The 25715-nt window shown below is 38.7% G+C and overlaps 1 protein-coding gene across 2 annotated transcripts in view; it reads left to right on the forward strand.

Moving 5' to 3' along the window:
- LOC104575770 (phosphatidylinositol 3-kinase regulatory subunit alpha) overlaps positions 1 to 25715 on the forward strand; it is a 50962-nt gene that overhangs the window by 15275 nt on the left and 9972 nt on the right. The window contains exons 3-7 of one of the 2 annotated variants that reach the window (XM_088534815.1): positions 13564 to 13656; positions 15028 to 15102; positions 17841 to 17972; positions 18880 to 19081; positions 19287 to 19366. In XM_088534815.1, the coding sequence (XP_088390941.1) occupies positions 13564 to 13656; positions 15028 to 15102; positions 17841 to 17972; positions 18880 to 19081; positions 19287 to 19366 (582 nt within the window). Of the gene's footprint in view, positions 1 to 13563; positions 13657 to 15027; positions 15103 to 17840; positions 17973 to 18879; positions 19082 to 19286; positions 19367 to 24830; positions 25013 to 25715 lie in introns of those variants that run through there. The other variant, XM_010223115.2, reaches the window with a different exon arrangement.

Here is a 25715-nt window from a genome sequence, read left to right on the forward strand (position 1 = left end):
TGTACTGGTGTGAGTAAAGGCAGCATTAGGATTCCTGTGACATAGCCCGCAAATATGATTTAAAAGTATCTACAGTTTTAAGTCATTAATCTCTGTGTCATGGGGGTAAAACGTGTTAAAGTTTTTTGAATTCTTGGGCTTGTAAAAGTGAATTTCACACTACAAGAATGCCTATCAGGGATACATGTTTAAATTACGTTTTGCTTAACACTCCTGTTATTAATATCCAATACTTTTGCTTTTTTTCAGTTTCACAGTTGCAATGCACGGGAGGAGTACAGGAGTCTTCCGAGGGTAGCAAGTTATCTCATTAATTTTAGTCCTTGAAATCAGATGCTTTTAATGCCACCTTTGTTCTGCCATGCTGCAAACTGCAGCCTTACTTAATCAAGCAATGTGGCAATGCAAAAACATACCAGTGTGACAAAGTTTTTTGCTGGGTTACTCTGTTGCTAGTCATACGTTAAATTTCTCCTTTGGAAAATACTAGTTTAGGAAGTGGACATCCAGAATGCTTCAGTGCAAATGACAGATGAATAATGAGGGACGCAGAAAAAAATAGTCTTGATATTTGGAATGTTGTTCATTAATTCTAGCACTTTCTGGATACACTTGAAACATGAAGGGAGTGTTCTGTGGTGGAGGAATCTGTGCGGTCTTGCACCAGAGCTCTTCACAACATTGGAGAAATTGAAGGATATGCTTATTCTATATGAAGCTGTCTGCACAAGCTTTGTATTTTTTGCATTTTTTTCACAACTCATGTCTCTTCTAGATACTGGTATGTAAACCACAGAGGCTTTAGATTTATCTGTTCAACAAGGACAGAGGACTCTGAAAAAGCAAGAATGTGGAATGCATGCGCCTATAAAATCCCTGAATTGCAAAAATTGTAGTGGGCCATAGAGGCATTTGGCAGATTACGTGCAAGTACATACATGTGTGTTTCATTATTTGATTGCCTTAGGAGACTGCTGTTTAAGTTGGCAGATATACTTATTAAAAGCAAATCTTGCTGGCTGGCAGCGTTACAGAGTGCCAGAAGGAAAAGGAGACCAAATGTTGAGAGAAGAGACAGAACATGTAATGTGCCGAAAGCATGGAGAAGCTATAAAGAGAAGGGAAAAGTAGAGTTAAATGTGGTTCCAGTTTGTTCTTTGGGCTCAAGTTGATTGCCATTCAGAAGTAAAAGCACAAATGTCTCTCATTTCAAGATGAATTTAAAATATTAAGGAATCTAGACTTTTCTGTCTTGTTAGGTGTGATCTGGTCACCTGTTTATAGCTTGTCAGAAATCTCTAATCCACCTGTATTTTCCTGTCACAAATAAAAAGCAGCTTGCTTTGGAGTTTTACAAAACACTGTCAGACCATGTGTGTAAATGAACACTGTAATAATGCCTGTAGCTTTGTTCTTATTCTCAAGACCTTGATTAGAGACTACAGTAACTATAATATTAATTCTTAGTATGTAGTAAGTTTCTGCATATAATTTGAGGATGGGTAATTTGTAGCCCTTTTGAGGGTCAAGGGGGAATGCAGTTTCCATACATAGTGGTTTAGAACAAGACCATTCTTCCTCACGAAAGCAGAAGCCAAGCAAGTTGAGTATACGTGTATCCAGGTAGGCTACACCTGCGGCCTCAAATTTTTTTTTTAGTCTGGTTCCTTCACAACATCAGGCGGTCTAATTACACTATTCACTAACTCCTGTAGCTGCATATCATTAGAATAACCGGTAGCCTTGCTTTGACTCTTAAGGACTTCTCAGTTTAAGAAGAAAGATTAAAATATGGAAAACTGACATATAGTAAAATATAAGAAAAAAGAATGGCTCATATTTTCAGAGAAGTCAAGGAATATCTTGTTTTTTTAAAAAAAATCCTTTAAATGAAGACATAGATTTATGTATGTTTTTCATACAGGTCTCCCTAAAAGGGCAGTAAGTGGCACAGTTACTAGTTTGGTGGCAAGCTTCTGTATAGCAATCCTGAGCCCTAAAAGAATTACATAGCTGGTGTGTAGTGTGGCAGTAGTTACTCCAACAATCTGCTGGCTCTACCATTTTTGAGGAGCTCTAAGTTTTGAAGTCTTAGTTCTTTGAAGATGCCAAGGATTAACTAATTAAGATACAAGTTTTTCTAGCTGAATGCACAAAATGGGAAATTGAAAGGAGGCACAGATAGAAGAATTCTTGTTCTGATGAAGCAGGCAAGTCAATTGAACTACCTTGTAAGTAGGCAGTCATAAGCCTGTTAGAAAAACAGGTCAGTTTAAAACAAATGCATTCCTCTTGCTTCTGTTCTCAGCAGGGAATTAGTTTTTTGGAATGATTCTCCATCTGTGAATCAAGTAAGCCATCCTTCCTCTTCCTGGCATGCTCCACATTTAAACAAACAAAAGAGGAAAAAGTTCTTTAAGAAGACAGAAGAAAAAGAAAGAGGTGTTCCTATTTGGTAGGGTCAAATAAAGGTAACCAGTTCTTTCTTTTGGCAAGATGATGACCAAGGGATTCCTCTGGAGCACAGTAACAAAAACAGACATGCAAGAGTTTCTTTCTTTTTTTCTTTGTCTTTTTTTCCTTCAGTAGTAAAGCAGAAAAACAACCAGGATATATCTGGCCTTTTGACAGAATGCCAACCAGTCCAAGCCCTTGCTGGCCAGTGTGGAAGAAGGCAAACTCCTTCCAGCCAGAAGCCCTTCAGGCTTACAAGCCTCCGCCTGTTTCCAGTCATAGCTGGAAGACCTTTTCACATGTTTTATCACATCTTGTGCAAGTAGGGGATATTTTTTCACCTTTATTATGTGCTATAATCAACATTCTAAGACAAGTAAGTGGTTGTAGCTCCAAGCTCTCTCTTTCAGTGTGTGTACATGTGTGGAAATACAGGTAGATGGACAAATAGATAATGCTATTATATTTTAAGATGTAAATGGGTAGGTTAGAACACTGACTTAGCTTTCCCAGCAAGAACAGGATGGCGGTGGAAAAACGATTTTTGTGTGTTTTGCACGGATGTTGCAAAAATCTATATGCAGAACTTATAACTAAGCTTCTCAACAGGAAGCCTTTTTCTATTGCTTTTGGTCTCCTTGAAAATATATGAGTCCTACCAAAGCAAAATGAAATCCTGTTCCATACTTTTTACCCAAACTTCAGTCACGGTTTGGCTTGTAGATGCTGATGTTAAAACATGGCCAGTTTTTGATGCTATCTTTTTGTTGTATCAACTTTGTTCTTTTCGTTTCTCATAACAGATTTTTGTGCTGTACAAGTTTCTACAGTGCAGGATGCCAGATGAAGATACAGAAAGAGGGTTCTTTATCCAGATCAAGTTAGGTGCCCACTTGAGACGATTATATGCTCAAAGCAGTTAAGTTTCATTTAATGCATTAACTGCTAAGATCTAAATTAGCTCATTCAACAGCACAGTGTGAACAAATGTAACACTGGTTTATAGAATAGATAACTTTTAATTTCATATATTAAGTGCTGCTTCATTTTCCATAAGGCCTTTTTGGTATTGTATCTGGATAGTGATAAAAGTTGGAATGAGAATTCGACTCTGATACTACTGTAGAGGGGAATCTAGACAGCTGTGTGAACAGGGTCAGAGAATTTATTATATACAAACTGAGAGTTTTCTTCTTTATCTGAAATTAAAGAAGGCAGTGGGATTAACTCTCTGTAGATCCAGTTCAGGAATTTCTCAATAAGAGTGTTTCAGTATCTATGTCAGATCAGCCCATGGTTTAGTGTCTATAAGGATTAACCCATTTTTGCTTTCTTATAAGACTGTCTTTCAACATTGCCCTGTTTCTGCATTTTTGTTGCTACATCTAGAGTCCCAAGATGCTTTTGTTTTTTTTTTCTCTTTTCTTAAAGACAAGAAAGACTTGATATGAAATATGTCAGCTTACAGAATAAAGCAAGCCCATTGTTGGCATTTTTTTTCTAGATGACTTCTCTACACTCATTATTTTTAACTTTCTTTGTGCTTAATAAATGTATCCCATAATTCCCAAAAGATGAAGGAGCTGTTTTGGCTTTTATCTGTCAGCAGCTTCTGCCAATATTTTAATGTAAATCTTCCAGATCTAAACAACTTGTCTTCTTAAACATAATAATGCACACTATCTTTTTCTTGCACCAGTGAGAAGCTTATTCTTCTCTAGATTGCTTGCCGGTGGATACTCTGATAATGGTGTGATTTTTATTTTTCCCCCACTCCTGAAGTTGTATGCATTAAGATTACTGAATAAAAAAGAGAGTGGTTTAAAAGCTACTTTTCAAGCAGAGTCAGTATCAAAAACTCCTGATGACTTTGCATAGGAATTTCATGGTAGTAAGACAAGTAAAGAGCGGTAAGGAATGAAGTTCCTTTTCAGTTGGGCAGATCATAAGAAGAGAGTTCCATAGTGCCAGTCTCTTCCAGCAAATGTCCATCCAGCAGTCTTGTTTCTGTTATAAAGAACAGATGCGGCTGGAGGGCTACTACTAACCTTCATTGTGGTTATGTGGAATGGGGAATGAGATTAGTCATCTTGGTAGGCTAGTGCCAGACCGTACAGAAGAGGATATCTGCCAGCATCTTTTTTTGATGAAGTAGCACCCTCTCCCATTGAAACATAGCAAGTGATAATCGAGCTTTTGCATGTTGGTAGCCTGTTTATTGCTCATTTTGTAGAGGAAACTGCACTGTTCTCATCTTGAGGTGACAAAACAACAACCCTCAGTTGCAAGGTCCATATGAGGAGGCAAGGCATTGAACTTCTACTGGAAGTCAAAAGTTGACTGAGTGGGTGTCTTAATAGAAAGCTGCTTGACTAACAGCAAGTACTAAGTGGTTACCTAGTAGCGGGGCTATTTATTTAGTAAAAGGACTATAGTTTTTTAACATATGTAGCCTGTCTACTGCACTAAGCCAACAAAGCTTGGGTCAGAGGTCTGAACACGCCAGCAAGGGAACTTGCTGCAGTTGAGACCTGATGTCACTGAAGCTATCTCAGCACGGCATTCTCTGCAGCTTTGTCCAGAAAAGGCAGAATATACTAATGGCTGGACAGACCAAAATTTTCAAGTGTTTTTTTTTTTGAGGTGGACCTTAGCATTGCTTCCTTTAAAAGCTAGGCAGCTGTCTCTTAAGCGTGATGGAGGTTTTCAGAAACAAAAGACAGAAACAAATTTTCCTATTTGCTAGGAAGAACTAGAGACCAAGCTATGGGACAAAGTGCTCTTGCATGAGAAAGCTAGGTTGGAGATATTACAGGGCCAGGCCAGAGGAATTTAGGCATCCAGGTTTGAAGCAGAAAATGAGTAGGAGAACAGGAGTTTACCGGAAGATCATATGTCCTTTCACAAACAGAGTAAAGCTGAAAGTAATAAATACTTCAACTACTGAACTGTTCCTCGAGAACATTGGACTTTTTGTGCACTGATTGAAGCAGAGTAATTTGGTGGGAACAGTGCTATATGATAACATGAAAAGAGGCAAGAGAACTGATATTATATGTGCAACCTTAGTTCTTAGTTGTCTTAAACTTTGGGAACTTGACATTGTGATTTTTATGCTCTATTATTTGTCTATATAGTATTCCATGTGTCAAACAGAGGAAGCTTTACTGCTTATTTCTTGAAGGGGGACTGTGGTAAAATACTATTTAAATGTATTAACAGTTTACATAATCTGTTTAAAATAAAGTACATTTTTACTAAAGTTTACTATCCGTTTTTTAAAAAGGAATTTATAGAGCAGACCCAGTATTAGAGTATCATGGCTTTAATATTTTAGGGAAAGTTGAGGTGAAGTTTGTGGAAAGGTTAACGTAACAGAGCAACTGGTGTGAATTCTAAGAGATTGCTTAGTTAATCCTAAAGCCAATAAGAGTGATGTTGTTTGTACAGAACAGTTTGAGCCTGATAAGGATTTCTAGGTACTACTACTGCAATCTGGATGCTTAATGAGAACACTAACCCTGAACGTTGCACAGGGAGCCTGTTAAGTCGATCACAAGACGCAGTTGTCAGTAGAACGTGCCATTTGTCCTCACACCTACACTAGCCACACGACACTCAGATATTCGATGTAGTATTTTTTCCTTTACATCATTATGGTTTCATGCAAGACCACTGGCAGAAGCTGGACTGTGAAGTCAGAGCCGTTGCTCTGCAGCAACCTTTTTCATTGCTGCTCGTTAGCATCTGTGAAGGGAGCTGGGCAGAACTGCTCAAACTTTTTTGGAGCTCAGCTGATTTCTAACTATGGAGCTGCCATCCAGGAGGAGGAGGGAACGATATGTGCAAGCAGCCTTTGGCAAAAAGGCAATGCTTTTCAATTTACTGGATCCAACCATTTTATCCTGCCTTATGAGGGATGCTGCAAGTGGATTCTTTAACATTTGTTACTGTAATCTTCTAATATCTCTCTGACTGAAAGGTATTATCCTGGAACGTGCAGGCCTCTTCAGGAATTTAGCAGTAGATTTGAGTTTTTGAAATATTTTCTTTCTCTGCCTCAGAATCACCCTCTGAGGGCCATACCTGCTTGTTCAGTTTGGGGATGCTAACCTGATTTTCTATTTAAACAAATGATAATTAGGAGTTGTGAGAATCTTGCTGTCTGCTGTGCGCCTGCAGAGTTGCTCAGGGCTTAGGATGAGTTGTGAGAATCGAAGGACAGGACTGAAGCTTGTATCAGCCTCCAAGCCCTTGAGATGTTGGGATTTTTTTTTTTTTCCATAACTGTTTAACTTAAACATTGTGCATGGCATTAGAATGCAGTGTACTGAATGCAGGAATGTATTTACTTTAGTTAATACCTTTTTTTCCATGAGCCTTACTGTTTTTCCCCAGAAGAGGGCTGCTTCTTTCTCTGATCATGTTGATTGCATACATTCTGTGAGAAATGCTGACTGGAAATAGTTGCAGCCATTTCAAATCTTAAATTCAGCTATAGTTTAAAAAAGGAGTATTACAAAAGCTCACCCATAGAGGGAAGCAGAACACTGTCGTTGCGACAGACTTTTTAACTGCAGATTCCTTTTTAAAAATTATCTGTGCTTCAACGGAAGCCAACAAAAAACATCTGTTGTCTTATTTATAGCTCCTGTTTCTAAGAAGTATATTCTGTAGCAGATGAGAAAAGTGCCTGACAACTCATAATTCATAAAGTTACTGAGGTTTAATCTGTTAGAATATTATGTACAGAATTCTACCACAGTACAGGCTGTACCACTTCCCTTCCACAGATGATAGAAGTGGGGCTTTGTGAAACATTAATAAGTGTGAAATGTGATTAGCAGATACTATTTGAAGTATTAAACTGTAATGAAGGACTGTAATATTCTACAGTACTCTGCTGATTGGTAGTTTCATACCATGCAAATCTGTCTTATTTTGCTGTGCATTTGTGCAGCTAAGCTTTTCTCAAGTCAGATACATTTTTTTTTTTCTCCTTTCATTTGGGTTTGTTTTGTTTTAGTTTTTTTTTTTTGGATGATGATTAATGCTTCAGGTCTGTGACAAGCATTCATTTTTGTGTCAGAGAAAAGTAAAAAATAAAAGATTTTCTTTTTCTGAAGAATCAATACATTAAAAACTACAACTTTCAATACTGGATTAGAGTTTTCTGTTATCTATTGTTTATAGATTTTCTCATATTAATCTATATTTGCTTTGGGTTGTTTTCCTTTCACTCACAGTTTCTCCCCTTACTCTCCTTAGCCTGTACGTGCAGCTGGTGCAAGGTTATATGTGGGGAAAAGAGAGCAGATCTTTCTCACACCACCATCTTCCATCTCCCCGTGTAATCGCTGTGCACGTATTTTATCAGGCAGATCATTCCTTGCATATTTGTGCTGATAACCATGGAAAGTATCTAAGCAAAGTATTTGACTTGTCTCACAGCAGTGATTTATACAGGTGACTGTCTTTTTCCATGTATTATATGTAGCCAAGATAAGATGAAGTAATATTCAGATTTTATTCCAACCTTCATAGGTTCTGTGGGTTGGACTATAAATGGCCCAATCATAACAAACATATATTTGTCCTGTGGGAAAAATGACTGCATAAACTTATTCTGTTAAGTATCACAAGCACTATAACAACTTGCATATACTTTTTGATTTTTCTACAAAAACAAAGAAATAGTAGCTGCATATTATTGAAGAATTTTCTGATGGGAATTTAGTTAGCTGAATTTCCACCACACTTCCCAATTATACTCTAGTCAAGTCACCAGCAGACGTTATTTCTCCATTCCTTTTCAAAGCTTTGGGATCTTTGCGAAATTCTCAATAAATCTTGACTCACAGGCATTTTCCGGCCTAAATAGAAAGCTGGCTTCTTGCAAGCCCAAAGGCTAAATGCCTTGCTGGGCCAAACCATTTCTTTATCTAGCACTGAGATAGTCGTCTTTTCTCTTTGTTTCTCCTTGATCTAGCCTCCTTTTCCTGCCAAGGCCTCCGTGGTATTCTGAGTCCACAGTCTGTCTGATTGACGACATCTGATAAAAATAAAACACAAGTAATAGTTGAGAGGCCTATTTAGCCATTCATAATGGATGTATCAAATCCATCAAATGGATGTATCACCTGCCCTTCTTTCCAATATGCATCTCCCCTCAAACTTAACATTATGTTCTGAGAAGTGCTTAAATTCAGCCGTTATGAATTCCCATTTAAATTCAATATCTGCTTCAGGGAAGATAGATGATAGTGAAACAATTTTTGAATTGCTTTTCCCTGAGCCAGTACAATGTGTTAACTTCTTGATTCCTGGAATAGCAGCATCTGAAGCAAGAAAGGTCCTCCATTTCCCAGGATTTTCAGTGGTAAGCACAGAGGTTGAATTCCATGGAGAATCTGCCACTGGCCACACCTTTCATTATGCTCCTGATGATGAAAAGTACCAAACACTTCATGGTTTTGTTAGCTGACCTTGTTGGAGGTATTATCACAACTGGCCCGACAGTGACAATTACTGTTGCCTTGTTCTTCTGTGTTAATTAATGTTTGTGTTTGTTACACAGTTTATTTTACTGTTGGTGAAACCCTTCAAGCCCGAGCGCATTTCATGACTTTGACACAAGGATACGTGCAAATCTGTGAAGACATAAGTTGCTATGTTAGCGGACACAGTTGCATAAATAAAGAGCATGTCTGCAGGCACATAAGCCACTTATAAACATCCTAAGATCCGTCCTCTCAGATATTAGATTTCTATACACAACTGTATTATCATTGATTGCAATATGTATGCATAGCCTTAAATGTGCATTTCTTGAAAAAGGTTAAGACTATGCATGGAGATCTTGATTCAGAACTGCATTTGAGTACTGTTAGTATACAGTTGCTGTAAAAATATTTAGAAATCGAACTTTTTTCCGTGGTATGTGCTGTTACATTTTAAGTTATATCCTTTTATATATATATATATATATATATATATATATATATATATGCACACACACACATATTTCATTTTCATTCTTCTTCCAGCAGTAATGAAAGATTTGGCTCAGAAACTTAGGAAGCCAAATTCCAGCTTTAAGTTTCCACTTGCTGTTGCCAGGTACTAACTCCAAAATATCTCTTTTTACTGAGAACCCTTCCAAAAGGTGCAGCTGTGTGCTGGTTTCATCTTGCACTTTGTAGCTGTGCTGGCAACCCCTAAGCGTAAGGTATGCTCCGCTCTCCCGCACGCCCCGTTGCCTCAGCGCTGTTGAGGCTTGTCGCGCGCGGAGCTCGCAGGCACCCCGCGTCCTGCTTCATCCCATTGGTTCTCACTGCGGCGAGGTAAAAATAGAGCTAGTGGGAAATGCAGCTTTTGCAGTGTGTCATCAGAAGCTCCCTTACTGTCTGGAGACCTGCTCCCAGACTTGTGGCTAGGAAGAAGACGCAGACACTGTCTGACAGCTCTGTAGAGCCTTAATCTTCTGGAGACGGTGGGGTTTCCAGAAAATTGCAGGATTTCTTTTGGAGGGGGGAAATGATTACTTTAAGTGAAAAACTGATACTGGATTGCAGCAAAGGGATCTCCAAAGTTGCTCAGATTCTTAAAGGTGGATTTGGTTCTCCAAGCCTCAGTGCTGTGCTGCAGCATGCTTCAAAGCAAAAGATACTTTTGAAATCAGGTACTAAGTGCAGGTTGCATGTGGGGTTTTATTCTCTTTCCTTTTACTAAAGGTTTTCCCCTCCTTCTGTAAATCTCCTAATATGCATGCTGTGTTTTCCTACAGAACATCTAATCTAGAATAATTACTTTCTTTTATGGTATCTTGTGTTCTGGCTCCAGAAGTCAATTTTTCTTTTTCTTTTTTTTTTCCACAGACTTAGCTCTAGTTACTTCCTCTGCCATTTCCTGTCAGCATTTTGAAAAAGGAAAGGCAATATGCCCAAATTTCCCTGACTTCTGTGTAAATGTTATAAAGTGGCTTCAGTTCTACGAGTGCTATTAAGTCTTTTTTTCTGGCAGATGGATGTTTCCTGAGGCTTTTCGCTGTTAGATGACCGTTATTTTCCATCTTGTGCAAAAGGCGGAAAGTTTGAAGTACAAATGGCACTGTGATACTGTGGATATTTTATATAGGAGACAACAGTAATGAATAGGCAATCCCAAAATTGGTGGGAAGCTGAGTAGTTTTAATTTGTCAAGGCATCTCCGGAGTGCTTTTAAAGTCAACATTTTTTCATCAGCATTATGGAGCACTGTAGTTGTTTTTATTGGTTGTGTTATTGTTTGATTACTGTGTTGAAAGTAAGTGTAGGTTTTGTTATTGCCACTGAGTGTGTGTCTGTATTGATTTGCTGTAGAACTGCTACTCACTAGTATGTTTAGTATTAAAAGGCAGGTGAGTATCCTGAGGTTTTAGGCAAATTCGTACTTACGAATTTTATGGTTTAGGTATTTACAAAATAGATTGTCATTGTTTTCAAAGGCTTTGTTCATATGTAAAAGTTCCCTAGTTTTCCTGGTAGCTGGAAATACATGCTCTGGAGAAGAGGATTTGGATATAGAGAAGAAGAAAAGACACCGAAACTCCTCTGTACTGCCAGAATTTTAGTATTAAAGCAGTTACATATTTTAGTGTAGGAGAGGAATGAAGGAAATCCTTTATTTTAATCAATCTGAGGTTTGCTCTACACTGCAAGGTCTCTGTTTCCTCTGTTTCTCTTTCTTCACTCCCTTCTTTCCCCAGCGTCAGTTCAGACTCCTCCTCTGCAATCGAGATGAGCGCCAGTCTTCAGAGATGATGCAATTTCATCACCGCTACTTACGGGGAGAAGGGCACTTTGTATAATTAGCTACCTAAGGAACAGAGAGTTATTTTCAGAAGTAAAATATGTCAACTCTGTTCTTAAAACCTCATCTTTCTTTACTGCCATGTAAGGGATACATTCTATGCCTTTATGCCTAGTATTATAATAGGAGCTTTTTCATAGCATACCCTTTATAATGACTCTGATTTCATCATCTGATTCTTTCAGGAGATTTTGCATTATCATAAAGGAGATTTGTAGTTTGGGGTCAGAAGAAACTATTTGACCAGAGTCTTACAAATCAGATAGGCTGTGCTTCAGCGTGTCTCAGCTGGGGCTGGAATAGAGAGTCTTGTATTTGAGCTCAACTTGTGTATAGTAAAGCAGAAATGGGTATAAAGAGGTGAAAAAGATCTGTTTCCTCCATAGGTAATTTGTTCTGCACTAATAAATATATTTGGAGTTTGGCAGGTTTACCAGATCTTCATCAATTCAACACATGCTTTTAAGCATGTATTTAAGTTTCAATCAAAATGTTTTACTGAGTCAAATATCTGTCAAAACTTCAGAGTTTATTATGATTACTCATTTGCATTTTTCAGCTAATTCTGATCCCATCAAGGAAGGAAGTAGTGTGGTTTTTAGCAGGACTGATCCTCTGTGAAGCTCTGCAGGCAATCCCTAGTAACAGTGCTGCCTTTTACTGCTTTATCATATGGGTCTTGTATCAGGTTTTCCATTATTTTGTCCAGCTCTGGTATTATATCTAGCTTGTAGTCATCAGGGTCATCTTACTTGTCCTTTCAGAGTGCAGATAGAGCATTAAACCTCTTTTGATCCCCTGGAGTTGCTCTGATTTTTCCATGATTCATTAAAAAGTAACAACAGTAGGCCAGAAATCTCTGTAGGCAACTCTTTTGGGACTCCTGAATGTTCATTTTCTGAGCCTCCTAAGTTAAGCTTTTATGACTAACAGATGTTTTTCTAATGTCCTTTTTAGTTATGAATGGACTGGAAAGTATTTCATCATTATCATACCATCATTCTGCTCTTTTTTTTCTTTTTTTGCAAGTCACATGTCTCAATGTGCAGTATGTTCCACTTCCATTATTAGTTTATAAATAATCATTTTTTATTTATTTTTAACTTCTCAGTTTTCTTCCCTTTCAAACATTTCTGTACTTTCCTAGCTACCTTTCCTACGTTTAAATTGTTGGAATTTTTAAAGAGATATCTAATTGCTGTCTTCAAAATAGTGTGACTTCACAGCCATTTTTTTTTCTCATTTGTGGGAAGTTCCCCTTTTGCTTTTTTTGTTTTCTCTCCCAGAGAGTAATGCTCATGATTTTGTTCAGTTTCAGTCTTCTAGGAATGCAGGTTGTACATACTTATGCATGCACATTTATGCATGGTGAACTTAATCAGGTCAAGATCACCACCTCTTGGCAGCTGGCAACTTTAACTTCAATGATTAAGCTATGTTTATCAATCACAACCCATCAAAGTATGCCAGATGTTTCTGGCAGCTGTTTAATAAGAATATGTATATCACAGAGCGGGACATTCCTCTACACAGCATGTTCCTTTGGTGAGGAACTGCGTCATGTGAAAAACAACTTTGTATAAAATCACTGTGCAGGATTGCTTGAAGCTGCCGGATGCTCCTTTCAGATCATCCCACCATTTGTTTTTCACTTATCATTAAGTAAAACAAACATTTTGCTTCAAGAAAAGTGTATTGTTAATACTATTAGAAATGAAAAAAATGAAAACAAATGGAAATTATCACTGAGCTTTCCTGTGAGTATTAGGACTTGTTTTGACTGCTCTTCCAGGCCTTTCTACATTTGTTTTACCCAGGGGACTGGCAGCTCCCACATGGTGATATGTTTAGCTCCCTCATCTGGTTGCCCACTGAATGTTATGTTTCAGGACAAAAAAGCTAATTTTCTCTAACTTAAATTGTGTTTCCCTGTGTTTTTAAAATAGATTCCAAACATTTATTTTATTTTCTTTTTTCTGGTAGTGTTAAGGGTGATTCTAGCAGTGATTTAGATCTCTAGAAGAAGATGCCATAAAATGCAATTGTCGTCATTTTTATTCAACTCTTGATTAGTTGTGTAGTGTTCTCGTTTAGGCTCAGCGAGTGGGATGTTTGCACTGTCTTCTACAGCTGATAAAATTAATCTGTTCAGTGTTTAAAAATTAACTGGTTGCATTATGTGTCATAGCTTTCATAAACAGAAATCACTTTCCACTGTTGCTTAGTGCTTTTTTTAATTATTATTTTTTTCATTTACAGGTTTTTCACTTCCAGATCTTACCGAGCAGTTTTCACCTCCTGATGTTGCTCCTCCAATCCTTATCAAGATAGTGGAGACAATTGAAAAGAAAGGTAAGCAGAAGGCCTAAAAAGGTTTGTTACTTGTGTTAGCCAAGACAGCAGTCAGATTTAGATCTGTTAATGTATCACATTACTCAACTGATATGAAAATAATCAAATTTAAGGATTATTGTGTTGGTTTCTGCTCAACAGAGGCTGCTTGTATTATAGGAACAATAGCAAAGCTTGCCCCAAGTGACATTTAGTAATCTAACTAATGTATTATTGAAACTGATGGGGGTGATTGATTTTTGCTTTGTATTTTCAATAGATGAACACCTCAAGTTGCTCATGAAAACAGCATCATAACTTTGATACAAGGCTAAGCAAGTAATGTGTTGGCCCAAAGCACAAAAAAAAAAAAGAAAAACTTGCAAGCGCTGTTTTTTTTCTTTCCATTTCAGAAACAAGTTCTATATTTCTGTTGTTTGCTGACCCAGCCAGTGTTCCTTGCATGTTTTTTTGACTCTCCTCCTTTCCTCTGATCATGTCTCTCCATCCTCTTGAGGCTCTCCCTTTTTCTTCTTCTGTGCCCTCTCTCTTTTACCCTTCATTTCTTACCTTGGCCTCTCCTCTGACAGGCAGCTCTCGTGCACTAAGGAGCTGCCCACAGGGTCCTGCTCACTGAGAGGCCTTGGAGCCTGGGCGTGAGAGGGAGAGTGCTAGTTCATCTGATTCAGACAGCTGTCCTTGGGACACGGCACCTCACCTAGTGCTGTGAGGCTTTAGGAGAGTACAAACTCCCATAAAAATGAGCGGGTGCTTGCTATCCTCAAGGAGAGGGGACAGGGTTTAGTGACAGCTTGCATAAACAGGTACGGCTTCCAGGAAAACCCCATAATACTGTTAAGTCATTGCTGCTCTGCATCCCTGGCTATGTTCTCTTTCCATGTCTCTGCTGTTATGCAGGAGAGTTCAAACATCTGCTTTTCTACATTTCTCTATCACTTTTTTTAATCTCGTTTGAACACAATTATGAGACTAACACTGTGGAATCCAAAGACCTGATGTTTCTACCTAGCATGTGTAAAGAAAGATCTGGGTGCTCCCATATCTTTTACAAGCTGTTTTCATCCTGGGATATGTGTCTGCTTCCTCGTTTTGGCCCTCTAAAGTCAGCCCATGGAGAGCTGTAAAGAACGCCTGAGTCTTCCAGGATCTCTGATCCTTCTTGGCCAGTAGTTTCTTCAGACTCAGCAGTTTGCATGCACAAAGAGGTATATTCCTATCCTAAAAAGCAATCACATCCAGTAGTTTAAGCAAGAGAATGGTGGTGGGAGAATGTTGGTAAAATATACTGGTTTCGAAAAAAAAAACCAATGTTGTTTCATGACAGCTGTTACAGAAATATTAATGTCTTCACCCATTTATTTTGTTTTGAAGGTCTGGATTGTCCAACTTTGTATGGAACACAAGGCTCAAGCAGTTCAGCAGAATTGAGACAAATTCTTGAAAGTGGTAGGTACAGCTCCTTAAAACATTAGATTTTTGTGATCAGATTGATCATGTTTGCTCTGCTTCTCAGCTTATATATGATCTGCTTCTGAATCATACAGCATAAGGCCCAGTTTAAAGTAAAAGTTTTGTAATTTTTAAGCTTAATATGGAAGGTATTTTTCACTAATGTAGGTTGTGTAATTTTTTTCATGGCTCTGTTGCTCTTTCTCCTTTCAGAAATAATTATTTTAATCATTCTTCTGTAATTTACTTATTGAAAGACTAAAAATTTAGCTGTACCAAAAAGAAAAAAAAAAGTTGTTTTGTGAGAAGCCAGATAAACTATTCCTGCAAGTCTGCAGGTTAAAACGCAGTTCTGTACATGCATTTGTTTATGCAGCCTTTCTGATTCCTTTGGTCCAGCGACTGGAGAGGCAATAACTGAACACCCCCTCCCTGGCACAGGTGGAAGGTGGAAGGTGGAAGGAAAAGGAAAATTAAGTTGAGGGAGAATTAAATCGACAGGGGAATTCATGTTGCTGCAGTAGGCAGGGTTCTAGTACACTTTTGTTTTCTCTTTTGTGCTGGAGTGAAGTGACATGGCAGCACTTGAGGGCACTGTGAGAGATCGTGAGCTCTGCTGTTGTAGTGAGAGTGCTCGGCCGCACATTTGCAAGCAAGTTGGGGTGCAGGTGTGAGCTTCCTCTTGCATAAAAGAGCCCAAAAATACAAGGGCTAAGAGATGAAACTGGTTACATGCAGTCTCGCCAGAGGGGAAAGCAAGCAAACTCAAACCGTGAATTCAGCACTTTTCATTTTTAGTAATTGCAAGTGTTAACAAAATGAACTGGAGATGATATTTTGAGCTGACTGTTCCTTCAAACCAAAAGAGCATCCTGTCTTTCACTTTGGTGGGAGGGAAGAAGTACATGTGTGCATGCAGGGAGGGGAGATATGCATGTGGTGCTAGCAGCCAGAGCATTATTTTTAGTATTGCAATTGTATTTTTCAGTACAGATAAATCCAGATTTTCCAAGGCACCAATACTAAAATATTTCATAACTTACCTGAATCCCTCATTGAGTGTCTAAACTGATGTACACTTTTATGTCTATCTCCCAAGACTGAAAATTTGTGGCAAATTTGTTCTTATTTAAAATACAATTATGTTTAAGGAAATGAAAATAGGACTTTACCCTTTAGTAACAGAGTGTCTTTCCCTCTCATTTTTGAGACAGGATCCAAATCTTCCAGGACAAAGCCAGTATAAGAGGCTTTCAGACAGATGGGTATAGACAGCTCTGATCTCTGCCTACTCTCTGAGTTAGCAGAATGCCAGTCAGTTTTGTTCTCAAGGTTGAGCTACGTTAGTGTGCTGTTGTGCTTATGGTTAAAATACTCTTCATATTAATTGGATAGCTGCCCATTAGCTTTAACACAGTGCTATCTGCTCCAAAATCAAATCTGACTTGCATCTGGCCAGCTCAGCAGACATGAGAGTTCAAATCTGGTTATGATGTTACACTGAAAGAGCTGTGGAATACCAGAAATTTATTCTCACTAAAGCATTGATTATAATTTGTGATATACTTCAGAGAATGGTTCAGAGCGAGAGAACTAATGAAAACTGATTTCCTGTAAATTTGTGGTTGGATTCTCTGTTTTCTACTTACCCTTGTGGCATCCTATGCTGCAGTTTTTTACTTTCTGAGCCATTCATAATGTCCATGTTCCTATGTGGATTCTTTGGTATCTCGTAAGGATTGAGTTCATGCAGCAAGCTTTTTGATGGGGAAAACAGGAAGGAGGAGGAGGAGCAGCAGTACTAAGTGCCTCACTGTCCTCACTTGACTGCCTTTTCACAGTACTTGTAGACATACCATATCGGAGGCCTCAGATATCTGAGGCCTCTGTTGAGCTTGGTTCAGAATGGCCAAATAGGTTCAAGAGTTATTTTACAGAGAACTTGACAAACCTGAAAAGTCTGTCAGTGTTAATGACTCTAAATTCTTGTGCCAAACATGGATTTTTCTGTAATCATTTGGGTCTTTCTGGACCAGTTTCATGTTTAAGAAGAAACTAAATATTACTTGAATTAGACAAGCATTTCTGAATTTGCCTGATATTCAGCTAGTCTTTCATGTGACACCCTTAAATCTTATTCCAAGTTGTAACCATGCTGGAAGAACCCCAATCTTTACAAGAAAAATCCAAACTTCTGCATAAAACACCGAACACCCAATTCTGCAAGTGCGTATTTGTTTCCACTTACTGACATAAGTATTTACAGACTTGGGGCTTCAAGTTGTTAATGTAGCTTCTAGTCATAATAGCAGTAGCTACTAGTAGAAAAGCTGCGTTTGACCAACCCCCTGATTAATACTTCTTACACAAAATATTTACAGAGAAAACACGGACTTGTTAAAAATATTCTGATGTTCGATGACATTGCCAACATACAGCATGTCACTACCATTATTTTGAGTCTTAGTTCAGTCTTGCAAAGCATGTGACTGGAGGCCACATGTGGCTCTGGAAGCCATTTGATCCATCAGATACCAAGAAGGCATGTTTGTTGTATTAAGTACTGTATATTCTTCATCTCAAGTATGTGTCTTAGAATGTTTCTTCCAAGCTGTTTGCTATTAAAACAGATACAGGTTAGAAGATTTGACCTGATATAAAATTCTAATATAACAATCCCTTACATTTCTCTGATTTCTCTATCTGAAAAACATGTTGTTCTTTTTTTCCTTTAGATATTTCTTCTTTGGATTTAGAGACATTTGATGTGCCTAATTTATCAGATGCTCTCAAGAGGTATCTCCTGGACCTGCCAAATCCCATCATTCCAGCAGCTGTTTACAGTGACATGATTTCTGCAGCTCAAGGTATGAATATAGAATATTTCAAACATCGAACAAAAAACAAAATTTGTTAGAATTCTGAGTATCCAGTGATTCAGCTGCTTCATTGTCTCCCACAAAGTAGGTGGAAGATTCTGCACAACCTGGCAAAGTCTCAGAATAAAATGTATGCATTCACTGATCTTAATGAAAGCTGCTTCAATTCATATCCAGAGATGGATTATTTACTTCTCTATTTATGCAAACATAATGGAAAATATAAGGGTTAACACAGTTCTCTGTCTTTTAAAAAAAGTAGAATAGCTATAGAAGAAATGGGGGGAAAAATCAAGGACTTATCTGTATGCAGAAAGCTAATTTTTAACTTTTTATCAGTGCAGACAAAGTACATGAATTAGAGGTCATGATGTTCTGCAGTATGTTGGGAGTTATAGATTACAAAGTGACAAATACGTGCTTATAAGATTCATCACCTACACAGTGGTCATTTTGGACAAGTGCAGTTTACAGGCTCTCAGCACGTGGGCCAAGTATTCTGTTGTATATCTCGGGACAGGATATTGTTACTGGTAACCTTCAAAGTTAGAACAGCACCTGTGAGACTTATCTAGTGCATCTCAGAATTACCCAATCATGTGTGACGCTAAACACAAGACAGACTTCTACCAGTACGCTCTGAACACATTGTGGTTTTTACCAAAATGCATATCTGTTTCCATTTGACTTTGAAATACTTGTTCTTTACTGTTCCCTCAGCATTTCACTTTTTTTTTTTAGAAGAAGAAACAAGTCTTAACAGCACTAAGGACAGAATTTACAATTTTTTTTTTCTGAAAAATTGATGCGTCCAAAGGAATTACATTCCAGTTTGATTTTACTAGTTGAATGTTCTTGTGCTGATATCAAGAACCTTTTATCTGTTTGCTTGCAGAAGTGCAGAGCTCAGAGGAATATGCTCAGTTGCTGAAGAAACTCATCAGATCTCCAAATATACCTCCCCAGTATTGGCTCACACTCCAATATTTGCTCAAACATTTCCTCAGACTTTGTCAAGCCTCCAGCAAAAATCTCTTGAATGCAAGGTCTCTAGCTGAAATTTTCAGCCCTCTGCTTTTCAAATTCCAGATAGCAAGGTATGTGGGACACCTTTATTATCTTCTATATTGTAAACATGGGTTAGCTACATACAAGAGCAGGTTAAATAAATTGCTTTCTGACCTTACTTTTGCTGTGCTTTTTGGAAGACATTATTACAAATTTTTGCAATGCTTTTTGAGTAATGCAAGTAAAATCTTTTGCACTTTCGCTGGTTCTTATTGTCTAATTCATCTCTTGCAGCTCTGATAATACTGAACACCACATAAAAATCTTGGAGGTTTTAATCACAAGTGAATGGAATGAGAGACAGCCTGTACCAGGTAAAAAAATGTACTTTAAAAAGTTAATGTACTCCTCTTTTCTTAAATATTAAAATTCAACATAAGGACACCAAATGCTCCTATTTTAAATTTGCTTATTGCAGAACTGCATAATTACTGAACTGTATAGAAGTGGTCTATATGTATGCAGCATTTGTTTTATAAATTTTGTAGTAAAATTGTTTCAGAATCCATAGTTTGTATGTTCTTAGGATTTCTGTTGCATTTTCATTAAGCATTGAATGGGTATTTGTGCACTTTTATTACCTGCAAACCAAGAGTCCATATCATTAAATGCACCGGAGGGGGCAAATTCTGAAGATGCTACTATCTCTCGCTGTAGGCCTAGCAAAATTTTCTTGAAAATACTATACCCCACAGATCATCTGAATAAACTAGAATTTGACCCTTTGTTTACTTTACTTTGTTTACACATATTTTTAAATCCAGAGTCTTGAGACCTTTATTTTTCAGTACTAATGCCCTGTTCAGGAAAATTAGATGACACTTTTTCTGATTCTATGAGAGTGCATGTAATTTAGTCAACAAACAGTAAGATCCACCTCTAAATTATGCAAAACCCACTGTTTTTAAATCAAATATTTGGTATGAGCAAAGCAGAGTTGCCAACTGTGTGCAAAGGAAATAGTTAATTCAGGGGACTTTAGGTAGTAGCTTAAAGTAATCCTTTTTACAGCTTATTGACAAAGAATATCCTAACAAAGGATAGGGGCTGGTGAACAGAGCTTTGGGCATATTGTAGCTCTATTACCTCTCTATTAAAAGTACAAGGTAAAGTTCATGTCAGTGGGATTTTCAGGACTGTTTAAGATTTGAAAAGTTAAAGCAGTCAAATCAACTGAAGCAGGCATTCCCAGCACCACTGTATGTTTTTTCTTCCTAACATTTCAGTAAAAAAAGAAAATCAGAGCCTAAACTTTTAGTGTCTTATTTTACTAACTTTTTGTTAAAGAGTGATTTTATCCTTGCCATATGTTATAAGCCTTAACAAAGCAAATACTCTAATATTCTGAAGACTTGATAATAGCACTCTCTGAAAATATTTGTTTAAAAACACTTTTGGATATGTAAATTTACATGGCTTGAGGCAGTGGGAGAATACAGAGGTAGGATCAAGAAGTGTGAAATTCTCAAATTGCACTTAAGAGATCAGTTATGTGCATTTAGTTATGAGTTGCTTTATACTAGTAAAATTTACAAGTGAAAGGTGTTTGTCAGACGTGCCAGTGAGGATAAGGAAGGAGTTTAGTCATCCTGAGAGTATCTTAATATATGTTTTACCAGAGCCCTTGAAATGCAGCTGTATCCATCAAAATTATGAATGAATTAATGTTTTGTAATGCAGTTGGTTATTCTGTGGGTCCTTCTGGGATTTTTCATGTGATCCATTACCAAAAAAAGACCTCCTTTCATGTGTGTTTCAGGGTCCATGCTGGACAAGAGAATGTATTTTAGTAGAGCATTTGCACATTTATTAACATGCTGAAAAAATTAGATGCAGATTTTCAAACTTTGTAGCCTGTAGTTAATTAACTTCTGCTCTAAGGCCTATAAACCACTTGAATAGTTTTCAGACATTGAGTATTTACAGAATCTTAAATGATTCTTTACCAGATTGGGAAACAAATCTATTTCTCTCCCCCAAAATCTGTCATGTGATTGTCTTTTAAGTGCTGAGTTTTTATAGTTCTTGTAGAAGCCTGTGAGACATACTTTTTAAAATTACCAGCTCCAAGATTATTATTTTACAGTGGCTTGACCTTCCATCAAAAGTGTTTTGAGACATTATAATAAAGGAATAATCCTAGAACAAACAATCTATTTCTTATGTAAGTGTTCTTAACAGAGAATACAGATCGGTAATAGCATTGTTCATAACTTAAGAGGTTTTTAGCAGAAAGAATCTTTTTTTCGTTGAAAATATTTTAATGACAACTAAGTGATAAAAGGTAAGCCAGTGCTGCCAAGTTTAGTTTCTGCTGACTGTTCGCTCATCACCCAGCAATTATCCTTCTTGCTTCCAAAAAATAGGAATTACACAAACAGAAACAACATCTTAACTTGGGCATTTTATGGCTACAGTGATGCTGGCTACGCGCTCCCTAGTGCAAAGCCAAGAGTTACTGTCAGACCCCTAGCTGATTTTTTTGTTGCATAACTCTGGACTGACATTTTCCTTGTCACAGTGTTCAATGGGAAACTGCATCAGAAAAGAATCTAGTCCTGCGTAAGTTAAAATACTGAAGTTATGTGAAGTGTGCTAGTAGTATGTGAAGTAGTATGTGAAGACCAAATAACGTTTCAAGCGAATATCCCATTTTAACCACCCAACTTGATGGACAGCCACAGAAATATTAAAAATACATTGAAAAAAATGAGCTGCGAGTTCTTTGTAGGCATATAGGGCTGGAAGCATTTTCATATCATTTTGCTGATTGTGAAGCAGCGGCAGGTCGCTGAGCTGTGCACGGGGGTGTTTGGGACATGGCCACTAGCCAGCGAGCGCCAGGCATCCTGCCAGGTGGCTGCCATGTGGGGACAGTGACAGCTCAGGGCCAGCAGACAGGTCACACAGAGAGGAGTGGGGAGTTGGGGTGATTTTGGGGAAGAACACAGGGAAATCGGGGTCCTCTTGGAGGAGTGCTGAGGAGAGCGGCCCATGGGCACACAAGGTGACAGTGAGTGCTATAGCAGGCAGGGGGAGAAGGTGGGGAGAATTGTAGGTCTGACAGGGCCACATCCCGCTCCACAGGGACACACTGAAGCCTCCATGGCCTGCACGCTAACTTGGGCTGAGCTGCTGCTTCTCGGCTGCTTCCTCTTCTCCGGCCTGTAAGTAGCGTCATAAGTAATGGCTCCGGCTGTAAAACAGCACAGGTTCTGAGCGCGAAGAGGTGGGGTTACTGCTCACAGGATCCCAGCTGGAGTAAGTGAAGTCATAAGCCTGCCTTGTACTTAACTGGTCACTTGGTAGTGGTTTGGGCGAGAGTCCTGGCAGGACAGCCAAAACGCAGACATTCTGCTTTCAGCCAAACATAATGTTCGATGGAACATTTGATGGAATAATAACCAGATCAGGAGAATGCAAAGGCCGGTGCTGTTCCTCCTGAAATCTGCTCCAGGGCTCCCATTTTCTGCATGGCTCTGGATCAACCACAGTCCTGGCTCGCAGCTGCTTGGGGCCACAAGATGCCGTCCCATATTGGGTCTTTTTTTTTTTTTTCTTGCAACGTTTCATCGCCAGCCGCTGTCAAGAGCATTGTGGTGTGTGCGAGGAAGAGGCTGTGAGGGCAGAGCTGAGCTTCACAGCGCGCTGCCTGCCCGCGCCTCGCCCAGCAGAGGGCCCCCTTTCTCAGCTAATGAAAATACTGCACTTTACACCAAAGCGCATTGCCAGCCATGCCGGGCCCTAGCAGTGCCGAGTCCTTGGGTTACATCTTGACAGTGCTGTATGTTCCTCAATACCTAACTATGAAAGTTTGTAGTGAACCTAGAGCAACATGCATGGCATTGCTAGAAGTTTTTGTGGATTAATATTATAAATGTGTATGAGTGTGTGTGTGTGTGTGTATATCTATACGTGCGCATGCGCATGCATCTCTAGCAGTTCCTTGTCCTGCTGCATGCATCATTTAAAAAAAACAAAAATCCTTTGTAGATCAGAAGGACACCTTAAGTGTCCTTCCTTAAGTGATGCAAAAATGTAGTTCTGCAAATGCAAATCTATAGATTTAATAAGCACCAGTCTCAAGTGGTGAATTCCTAAGTTTAAGTAAAAGTTAAGACAAGGTAATTGTGTGAAAATGTAGGTTTGTGCACATCAGTACTTTTTTTTTTTTAAAGAAACAAGTGATCCAACTTATATTTACACAGGCACTGAAATTAAAAAAAAACAATAATAGTAAAAAAATTGCCCTTGGAAACCAGATTTTTTTTGTCATCATTCTTTCAGAATACGCTTATATACTGTGGTCATATTAATGGAAAAGTGTATTACCCCCCTTTCTGCTATTTTTTACGGTAAATAGGAGACATATCAGTTACTGTCAGAAGTTGGATTTTTCTCTTCTCTTATATACTGTCATTAGTTCAGAAACAGAGATTATAATCTCTGTTTGAAGTCGGCTCTACTTTTATGACTCTGGTGCCTTAAATGATATACAGAACTAGCAGTTTTTTAGTAGACAAAGGCCAAAACTAGAAAAGCAAGAAATTGTTCTTAATGAAGCATTCAATTAGCTATTAAACACTGAAAATATACTGCAGATATTTGGGGTTTCAGTGTAAGGGACAGGTGGATCTTGGTAGGTTTGGCATTTTGTACACAGGACAATTTGGATAAGTGGACTGGTTGTGGGGGGAGGTGAAAACTTTGCAATGCCATTTCCGTAGCGCAAGGGAGCCGGCGGCTCTGCAGGCAGACAGCATGGGGTTCTCACTGCTTCCAGCGAGAAGCCAGAGGGAAATATTAATCCCTTTCCTGCCTTTCTCTTTGGTCCACTTCCCCTTTCACTTTTTTTTTTTTTTTTTCCATGTAAAAGTGCAGATTGGGGGAGGTTAGCTGGGGCGCACAGACTCTTTAGTTGCTGCCCCACTTCTTCAGCAAGGGTGACCCTCCACCAACCTAGCAGCAAGGGGGACGTGTGTGAGCGGGAGTGCTTCCTCTCTGTGCCTTTCCCCACCTGCCTGACCAAGAAACGAAAGGAACCAGCCTGAGGTGCTGCAAAACACCAGGGGCAAGGAGAAGCGTTTGGTGTGCGTGGAGTGGGTGAAACGCGCCCCCCTTGGTGTGAGGGCTTGAGGCAGCGCGCGAGCGTGTGGGAGGTGCCGCTGCGCTTGTGAGCGAGTGCCCTGCACGGGGCTCTGCTGCGAGGCACAGCTTTCTGCAAGGAAGATTTTATTCCTTTTATTTTTTTATTTTTCTGAACAAAGTGAGCCATTTCCTGCATTTGGCTGTGCCTAGTGCTTTTCTTGACTTCAGTCCTGCGCTCAGCAGCCAGTGGCAGAGTCTATTTTAAGACCTCTTACAATGGTCTTCTCATTTACTTGGCTAAAATGAGAAAGTTCGCCCTGCATTGGCCACTTGGATGCTGATTGACAACTTTTCCTTTGAATCTGGCCCCCCTCCCCCACTTGAAATCCCTGGCTCAGCAAATATTTGAACCTGCCCAAGTTAATCATGAAACTGAGATCATTATCTGAGAGAGACGTGCGAGCTACTGAGGGTGGTTTCTTTTTTTTTTTTTTTCTTTTTTTTTTTTAAACAGTACTAAAGTCAGGTTCACTTTTTAATGATGAACCAGAGTAAGCGGATACCTTCTGCACAGTGCAGGGCTCTCTGCAGTTCAGAACAGAGGGAAGGTTTGGATTTTCTGACTGCACCTTACTGCTTTTTTAGTGGTTTTTCCAAAGCCTTGATTGGAAAGCATAAACTTTATTTTTTATTTTTTTAATTATTCTTTGTTTAGTTGCTTCAGAGAAACTTCCTAAAAAAAAAGTTTTTTTTTTTGTTTTCTTCCTTTAGAAAGTTTTCTGTAGGAGGAAACCGCTTAATTTTTCAGGTTATTGGATTGTATTTTCAGGCTGTATTACAAGGGCGAGCAGTTGTGATGCATAATTTACAAAGTAAGTGATTTTAAATTTCTGTGTGCTTTTTTTATCACCTTGTGGAGGTACTTTGCTGTAGCTGATTGCCAGGTAGAGATTTCATGGTCTTAAGATATGCGAATGAAAGGCAAGTGCTCAGCACCTCTCCAGGTTGTGCAGAGGCAATGGAAAATCTATCTGTCTCCTGCCTTTTCCTGCCCGGCAGCTGGCTTGGTTTGGGCTGAGCAGCAACGTGATTATACAAGTGTGGGCAGTCCAGAATTCGGCCACCAGTGAAACCCTGGAGACTTATTTTTTTTTCCTGAAAGCCTATATTCAAAGGAACTGTAAAACTTAATATAGTCTTTTGTCAGAAAACTTTTATAACCTAATTTAAATAATTACCTTGGCAACTCAAGTGTTTGGGTAGCAGGTGGGCTAAACCTTCGAGCTCAGTGCTTGGACTTGTGTCTGGGATGATCTTAAGTATCTTATTACACTTTAGAAATGGAAAGCATCTTTGAACATGTCTACCTAAACAGGGAGGGGAAAGTGAATTTAAGCCTAACATATCAGCAAAGTGGCATGTATTTCTTTTTTGTTGCTGTTGGTACTCCAGCCGTGTTCTTGCATGTTAATGCTTGTCGAAAGCGAGTGAGCTAGCAAAGGGCACAGAGGGAGGGTAGATATGTGTGAAATATTTGGGAAGGGTATAAATTGCATTAATTTTTAATGAGTATTT

This window comes from Tinamus guttatus, unplaced genomic scaffold (genome assembly GCF_059628265.1).
Source record: "Tinamus guttatus ecotype Peru unplaced genomic scaffold, ASM5962826v1 Tinamus_guttatus_pri_ptg000600l, whole genome shotgun sequence".
Lineage (NCBI taxonomy): Eukaryota > Metazoa > Chordata > Aves > Tinamiformes > Tinamidae > Tinamus > Tinamus guttatus.